This window comes from Pinus tabuliformis, chromosome X (assembly GCF_031772625.1).
Source record: "Pinus tabuliformis cultivar Carrire ecotype Pingquan chromosome X, CPIR1, whole genome shotgun sequence".
Lineage (NCBI taxonomy): Eukaryota > Viridiplantae > Streptophyta > Pinopsida > Pinales > Pinaceae > Pinus > Pinus tabuliformis.
In genome coordinates, this window is record NC_142308.1 from 768,752,112 (window position 1) to 768,761,464 (window position 9,353).

The 9,353-nt window shown below is 41.1% G+C and overlaps 1 protein-coding gene across 1 annotated transcript in view; it reads right to left on the bottom strand.

Moving 5' to 3' along the window:
- LOC149142116 (sister chromatid cohesion protein PDS5 homolog A-like) overlaps positions 1-4,060 on the bottom strand; it is a 57,901-nt gene extending 53,841 nt beyond the window's left edge. The window contains exon 1 of the mRNA XM_089451412.1: positions 3,695-4,060. Within this exon, the coding sequence (XP_089307538.1) occupies positions 3,695-4,060 (366 nt within the window). The remainder of the gene's footprint in view (positions 1-3,694) is intronic.
- Between the last annotated feature and the right edge of the window lie 5,293 nt (positions 4,061-9,353).

The following is a 9,353-nucleotide window of genomic DNA, read 5'->3' on the forward strand; positions in this document are numbered from 1 at the left end:
AACAGTGGAAGTGCTACGGGCAACACGATGCAGCATGATGAGAGGGGATGCAGTGCAGATGCAGTGCCGGGAGGATGGACCAGCAGCAGCACGGATGCAGAGGGAGTTTCCGTACAGATGCACTAGTGGCAGTGGCAGAGCCATGGGCAGCAGTGCAGAGGATGTTGGGCAGGGAGGCCTAGCATCAGCACAGAGAATGGTGCTGGATAATGAGGGTGATACTCAGTGTGGAGTATTACTAGAGCACAGTCTTCGCTAAGAGGGAGTGTTGATTTGAGGTAGCACCGAATGTGCTCTAGCCATGAAAATTGGTGGAAAGGCTAAAGCACATGAGATCTCCAAGACCCAGAAATGGTTTGGGCAGATTCTAACAGGTTTGGGAGATATTAAAATAATTAATATTTTTAATGGAGTTCCTAAGTCTAAACTTCGGAAAAATAAAATATTAATGGGTATTAATATAGAACAGGGTTAGAATGTTCCAAAAGTCATGGATCAAGCCAAATCTAATCTTAGCCGTTGATTAGAGATTTAATCTCGGTCGTTGATGGACCAACGAGAAAAGTATAAGAGGAGGCTTGAGGATCAATTGGAGAATACACCAGAGTGATCAGTCATTTTATTCTCTAGAGCGAGGTTTGCTAAGAGCGATAGAATCAGTGATCAACAACGAGGGGTAGTGAATACATAGCAGAGAGGCAGAGTTGGTACCAGAGAGACAGCGCAGAGCCCGGAGAGGTTGACGCAGACGCAGTTGGGTGCTATGCAGAGGCAGCCAGGCACTGCACAGAGCCAAGAAAGGCTAGCGTGTGAGATGTAGAGAGTCTAGGCGCTGATGAAGAAGCTCCAAAAGCTGACGTAGAGGCTAGCAGAGCTGACGCAGGGCCAAGAGGCAACGCTGGAAGGATTCTGTGGGACAAATTGGGTGCTAGTGAGCCGGATAGGGTGACGCAATCACTATCAGAGTGACAAAGAGCAGTGGGAGCTGCACTTGTTGTTGTGGGATCATTCATTCGGTGATTATTCAGCCGAAATATATGTCTTCGAGCAGAGGTACTACTGCCGCGGGCATTCTCTGTTGAGTGAGCCATTTCTGGCACCCTGGTTGTATTCTGAAAACTGCATAATAATAAAATCCTATGAATAGTTGCACTGGTTTTCTCGCATTGGGTTTTTCTAGGGACATTGGTAAAAAAATAACGATGTCACTTGTGTGCTTGTTTCCTTTCAGTTGATGATATATAGATATTGATACTGTACTTGTGTTTATTTTTAGTATTTACATGGTAAATAACTTGTTAAGTAATTAGACAAGTAGGAAGAAATAAACCAGATAGTACAGGGAGAATTTCTAATGGGTTAAACTTAGAAATTCCAACAACCCCTTCAAAGGGTTCCTCCAAGAACTTATGTTGTATGAGAGCAAGCATAGTTGGTTTTAGAGTCCAAATTAGTTTCTTCCCTTTTAACTGGCTCACTTTGGAAAGGAGTGCATCTAGTTCAGCAAGTTTGAAAAGAACATTCCATCTCACCCTCATGTGTTTTAAATCTAATCCAAGTTTAAAGATCTTGTGTCCCAACTCATGTTCTTTCTGTCGCAAGTCTTGTTGTAGCAAGGTAAGTATTCCCTTAGAAAGGGATGCAGTTAATTTTTGTTGCTAGTTTATTAAGGGACTTTATGAAGGTTTGATCCATGGTTTAGCTGAAGACTGGCAAGGACATCAAGTTGATTCATAAAATATTTTGACAAAAACACAATAGTAGTACACAATAAAATGACTAGCTCAATTGTTACACTGACCCTTCACTGTGAAAATTCGAAAAAACCCCGAATCCTACTAATGCAACTGATTAAGTTTCTTCTATTTGTTAAATGAATTGAACAAAATATTTACTGTATTCTACGGTAAATATGGAAACTAGTACACTGTAGCCTTCACAAATAAAATACTACGGAAGAAGAATAATGCTGGAAGAATAGATGCACACACACACAAATACACAATTATTTTTGGACCAATGTCTCCGAAAAAACCCAACTTGGGAAAATCGGTGTAGTTGCTGAGGATTTTATTATTATGAAATAGTAAATCTGAGTACAAAACTATGAATGCTCAAATCTAGCAAACCATACAAAGAAATGACTGACAATAAGCCTAATGAGAAAAATCTCACTCCCATTGGCTATCCGATACTGACCTTGGCTCAAGATGAGTTTCTCTTTGTTGCCTCTACGAAGTCCCTGTGTCAACCTACGCAGCACTGCTACCCACAACTCGAAATTGTTGGTCTCTTGCTATCTGATCCGCTGTTGTCTAGAAGATGGACCCCTCTGGCATCCAGACTCTCTCTCCGTCTTCTAGCACTGAATCACTGCTTCTCCCTAGTAGAATACGAAATCCCCTCTGAAGCACTGTGTTGCCTCTCTGTTGCACTCACTGCCTCTCTGCAATGCACTCATCGGAACAGGAAAATCTTCCTCTGGTCTTACTATCCCGGCCCCTCTCTCACTACTTCGAGCTCACTAGCTATCTCTCCGACAACTCAGCACTGCTACTCTGGAATTCGATCTACCAGTGAATTCGAATTGCTGGTCTTTGATGTGTATTCTCCAAGCCCCATCGAATTTATTCTTATAATCTCTCGTTCAAACATCAACGGCCAAGATTAAAACATAATCGATAGCTAAGATTAACTAGAACTCGATCCATGTCTTCTTCTAGAAGATTCTCACCTTGACTTAATTAATACCCTTTAATTAATCTGATTTCCCAAGTTTAGACTTAGGAAACATTAAAAAATGATTAATTATTTTAATTAAGTCATCCCTAGGTGCTATTTCCATAAACGATTTATGGATTTTGTAGAATACATGTATTCTAGCCTCTCCACCAAATTTCGTGGCTAGAACACATCCGATGCTACAAAAACTAACACTCCCTCTTAGCAAGGAATGTGTTCTAGTGCTGCAACCCACTGAAGCAACACCCCGTCTCTACAGTACCTCTTGTCACACTGCTGATGTCTAGCTGTTACTACCCACCAACTACTACACAACTCTGATATACACTGCATTTGTGTTGTTGCTGGCCCTACTAAACTGTTTCCAACACTGCATTTGCATTGCAACTCCCTCTCCATCTGTTGCTGCTGCAACTGCAACAACTGCAACTGAAAAGCATCCAAAACACTTAATCAACTGTGATGAGTATGATGCATCTATCTCTCGAGTCTCTGGCTGTTGCTCGTCTTTGCGCTGTCACTGAAGCCTCTGTGCTCCAGTTGACTTTGCTTTGTGCCAACTGCACTGCTGCCAACTCTGCACTATGCTGCCCAGTATCTGACCGCTACTAGCCACTGCAACTGTCACTTTGGCATCCGACTGCACCATCTACCATTGATCCATCCTGCTACTGCATGTTATGGGCTCCCGTAGCAAGGTATTGATTCATGAGGTGGACCTCCTCAAGAATCTTGCCCATCCTGTAGATCTCTGGGGCTACAAAACCAAATCACCCCACCTCACTCCTAGAGGTATATCCGTGATCATGGCAAACTCTTCCTCCAATCTAGAGGACAACCTATCGATCTCTGTGGATGCAGCCTCGTGATCCTGCTTCTCTTCCTTGTCCTTCTTTCTGGGAGGACATTGAGTGTTGTAGTGGCCAAGCTCACCACATCTGAAGCATTTGACCTTGAAAATATCCTTCTTCCTCCTACGTTGCTCCTCCTGCCCCTTTGATGCGAGGGCCACATTTTCCTCTTCCTTTACTTGCTTCATCCCACTGTTGTTGCTGGTGCCACTAATGGTGCTCTTCACCAAATCTGGCCTCATTTCCTCCTGCTGCAGATCAGCCCACATTTGATCCCACACTGGTAACTTGTCTTTACCCAGAATTCTTTGGACAAAGACTTGGTAGCCTTTGGAAATGTTGTTGAGAGCTAACCGCACCAATTCTATACGCTGGGGCGCTGACCCTATTGCAGACAGTTGGTCCCGGACATCCTGAAGCCTAGTGAGGAAGGGGTCATGCACTCCCCTTTCTACATCCTTGTGCATCTCATCTTTTTCTCAAGATACATCTTTCGTTGCTCAGAAGATCCCTCATATAGCATAGCAAGAGCCTCCCACATATGTCGAGCAGTATCTTTGAGACACCACGTGACCTCAAACGCCATCGAGAATCAACCTCTTTGATTTTGCCATCTCCTTCTTGTAGGTCTTCAACATATCTGCATCTGCAAGTACAGTTACCATGTTATCAATGTAGGCTTTGAGATCGTATTCATCTAGAAGACAGGAAATTCTTGCCTACCAGATCACGTAGTTGGAGGCTCTGTCCAACCGATCTTGATCTCTCAGCCCCGCTAATGCCATCTCTGCAAAAAGTCGAATTCGTCCTCTTCTCCTTTGCGCAACTGCTAACTACCTCTACATACTCCCTGCTAGAGTGGGAAAATCTGCTCACAACCACTGCTGCTCTGTAGGGAAAAATCGAACTTCTAGGCTAGAAGTTCCCCAAGGAAAGAATTCCCTCAGTGTTTGTTGTTTCTTCCCTTTGACACTTTTTCTTGCACTAGCAAACTGCTACAAAATAACTATGTCCCAACTAAAGATCTGATCTACAAGGAAAATATTGTTGCTCCCTCTACCTCTAGTACTCTTTGATCTGGAAAATTTATTCTCTGTCTACTCAGAAAAATAAAATTTTCCTCAAAAAATAACGACCCTCCTGGCCAAAGGAACTGCGTTGCCTATGAGGCTTTCAAACTGTTGCCTACGCAGAGTTTCGAAAGTCCTCTTCCCTTCTGCTACTAAGCTCTCTGGCTTACGATCTATGCTCTGATACCATGTGAAAATTCGGAAAACACTTGAATCCTACTATAGCAATTGATTAAGTTTCTTCTATCTGTTAAATGAACTGAACAAACTATTTATTGTATTTGGCGATAAATATCGAAACTAATACACTGCAACCTTCACAAATAAAATACTATGGAAGAATAATAATACTGGAAGAATAGATGTGCACACACACAAATACACAGTTATTTTTGGACCAATGTCCCCAAAAAACCCAACTTGGGAAAACCGATGCAGCAACTGAGGGTTTTATTATTATGCAGTAGTAAATCTGAGTGCAAAACTATGGATGCTCAAATCTAGCATACCATAAAGAGAAATGACTGACAATAAGTCTAGTGAAAAAAGTCTCACTCCCACTCACTATCTGACACTGACCTTGGCTCAAGATGAGCTTTCTCTGTTGCCTCTGCGTAATCCCTACGTCAGCCTACGCAGTACTACTTCCAAAACTCGAAATTGTTGCTCTCTTGCTATCTAATCAGCTGTTGTCTAGAAGATGGACCCTTTTAGCCTCCGAACTCTCTCTTTGGCCCCTAGCACTGAATCACTGCTTCTCCTAACCAGAATACAAAATCACCTCTAAAGCACTGTGTTGCCTCTCTATGGCACTCACTACCTCTCTGCAATGCACTCACCAGAACAGGAAAATCCTCCTTCGGCCTTACTATCCCTGCCCCTCTCTCACTGCTTCAAGCTCACTAGGTCTCTCTCCGGCAACTCAGCGTTGCTACTCTGGAATTCAATCTACCAGTGAAATTGAATTGCTGGTATCTAATGTGTATTTACTATTCTCCAAGCCCAATCGAATTTCTTCAGATAATCTCTCGTTGAGACATCAACAACCAAGATTAAAACATAATCGATGGCTAAGAGTAACTAGAACTCGATCCATGTCTTCTTCTAGAAGATTCTCACCATGACTTAATTAATACCCTTTAATTAATTAGATTTCCTAAGTTTAGACTTAGGAAACATTAAAAACGATTCAGTATTTTAATTAAGTCGTCTCTAGGCTGAATTTCTAGAAACGATTTTTGGGTTTTGGAGAATAAAAATATTCTAGCATCTCCACCAAATTTTGTGGCCAGAACACATTCGATGCTACAAAAACTAGCATTCACATGGCATCAAAACTTGACTCAATCCATCAACCAAACTTCGTCATCCCTTTTGGAAAATCAAAGTAATTATATTAGGGTTTGATTCTCCTTTCTTGATAATTACTTGTGAGTGTGTTGGCTTCTTTTACTTCTTTATTAACTTATCTTTCATCATGCAATTACCATATTATATGTGTATGCACATCACAAAACAAGAGACACAAGATATAGGCACATGCCAGGGCAAAACCCCCTTCAAGGGGAAAACCCAGTCAAGATAATTCTTCCTTTCAATAGTATACTTTGAGACACTTTACCCTAGACCACGACCAGACTTTCCCTCCACACCAAGTCAGCCTCCCAAACCTTCGATCCCTTGCAGCAACTTTGACTGGGCAACAACTTCAAGCAACATGCAACTTCCAACAACAGAAAAATCTTAGGAGACTTCGATCTCCCAATCCAGACCACGAAACAGAGAGAGAGAGGCACCAAAATTTCGATTTTCTAACTCTCTATAGAATTCCCCAAACTTTCACTTCTTTCGAGCTCTCGACAACAGAGTTCGCACTTATCTAGCTCCTCTTTAGATATCGAACTTGCTTGGGAGTTGATGCTACAAATGACTTCGACCTCCTTGTATATATAGGCTTCTTGTGGGTCGAATTAGGGTCCTTAGGCCGACTTGATGTGGAGGGTACATAATTCATATTTGACTTAATATAAAACTTTTTTACATTATTCAAAAGCCCAAGAAGGGTCTCTTTAAATGTACAATGACTCTATAAACTCAACATTAATCCTAGGAGTCCACAAGGGGGGCTTTGACTAATATAATGATGACCCAAGCATGAAACCCATGCTTTAATAAGTCATTGTTACAATAATAAAAATTCTTTTCTTTATTCTTTTGACAAGTACATTACATAATGACTCAAGTAAATTATTGAAGACCGAATATAGTTACATTTTCTAACACTCCCTCTTAACTAGGGAGGTATTCATAATGTACACATACAATGGAAGAACTCAAACAATATGAAAACATGAAGAACTTTTAGGCACCGCAAACACATGGACTAGATTCCTGACCAGGGCAATTTATCAAAGTGAGATTAAGGTGGACTCAAGCTTTCAGCCCCTCTAGGTACCATTAGGCTTACTTGCTAACCAGTAACCCAATCATACAAGTGTGTATCCAAAACAAAGCTCAATAAACAACACCACCTTTTCAACTTCGGAACTCATACATTAACACAAACTACCGGCCAGATGTCTCTCTGGGCAATGCTTCACTCGCAAAGCCTCAACAAATCTCTTCAACTTTCTTATCATCAATACAATCAACAATATATACCAAACCAAACAGGATCCTTAGATATTCAAACTTCTTATTAGGAAGAGCCTTTGTCAATATCTCTGCTACCTGTTCATCTTTCGAGACATACTCCAACATTATGATCCCATCCTGCACCAAGTTCCTAATGTAGTGGAACTTATTATTGATATGCTTTGTCATCGAATGAAACATGGGATCTCCAGACATCTTGATACAACTTTGATTGTCAAAATTAATCACGGTAGGACCCATAGACTTCTCGAACAAATTTGTCAGAAGCTTCCTTAACCAAACAACCTCTTTTGCTACTTCACAAGCAGCCACATATTTTGCCTCAACACTACTCAATGCAACGAGATCTTGCTTCCTACTCATCCATGAGATCGTAGCATCTCCCAAACTAAAGCATCCTCTAGTAGTGCTCCTTCTATCAGTCTCATTGTCACCCCAATCAGAGTCTGTGAAGCCAATTAGCTTGACTTCCTTACTATCATAGTTTAGGCAATGATGTATAGTGCCACGAAGATACCTCAATATATGTTTGGCAATTATGCAGCAATCATGATGAGGCTCCAACTGACTCTGACTAAGAATTTTCATAGCAAAACATATACCTGGCCTAGTATTTACCAGATACATCAAGAAACCCACCAACTGTTGATATGAGGTAGGATCCACGAGACTAGAGTCAGAGCTCCTCAACTTCTTGAGGTTGGTGATCATAGGGTAGTCATCGACTTGGAATCCATCATCCCTCAATGCATCAATCCTAGATCCTTCATTTCAAATTCAGCTGCCAACATTTTCTTGCATTCTTGAATTCTTCTCTCTACACCTGTGATGAATAGATCATCCACATATGGTAGAATAATGGCGGGCTCATTATTCACAACCTTGATGTAGAGATTCAGATCAACAGAACTCTTCATGAACCCAATCCTAAGTAGAGATGCATCCATCCTAGCACACCATGCCCTATGTGCTTGCTTCAAACCATATAGGGCCTTCTTAAGTCTGCAAACATGAAAGCCCCTGTTATTTACTTCAAAGCACTTGGGTTGTTCGACGTACACTTCCTCATCAATGGTCCCATTCAGAAATGTGGTCTTAATATCCATTTGATGGATATTCCACCCCATTGTAGCAACCAATGAAAGCAACGATCTAATGGTAGTGTACCTTGTTGCAAGTGCAAAGGTTTCTTCATAGGCAATGCCATCCTTTTGGGAGAAACCCCTTGCAACGAATCTTGCTTTGTACTTGTCTATACTTCCATCAATAGCATGTTTGATCTTATAGATCCACTCTGATGTGACAACCGATTTGTCACTAGGTCTAGGAACGATCTCCCAAACCCCATTCTTCATGATGGATTGATATTATTCTTGCATGGATTTCTTCCAAACCTCTTCATGCTCAGCTTCCTTGAATGTAGATGGTTCTGCTTCAATTAACTTTGTCATATATGCAACATAGCCAAAATATCTCTTTGGTTTCTTACTTTCCCTAAAGGAACCTTTCGCAGCTTCATGTCCTTTAGCATCTTCTAATGTAGCTTTCAACCAATTTTACCTCTTCCTTGCAATTGGGACAACCACCGATTGAATAGGCTCACTTGGTCCTTCTTCAATATTTGTAGTAGAGTTTTCATGATGAGCTTCTTCTTCTTCAAATACTGGAACTTCTTCATTATCAGAATCAACAGGAATATCCATTGTTTTCTTGTAAGCTTGATTTTCATCGAATATGACATCCCTTCTTACTTCAATGAGTCTTCCTTCCTTTATGTAGATTCTATATGCTTTTGAGGAAAGACTATAACCAACGAATACTCCCTTGATACTTGTCGAGTCCAACTTCTTTCACTTGTCTTTCAAAACATGGATATATGCTGGACTTCCAAAGATTCTAAGGTGATCCACACTTGGCTTCTTCCCTGTGAATACTTCTTCGAGTGTAGTATTATCAAGACTCTTATATGGACATCTATTTTGAATGTATACAGCAGTCCTCGCTGCTTCTCCCCATAAGAACTTCAGTAGATCTT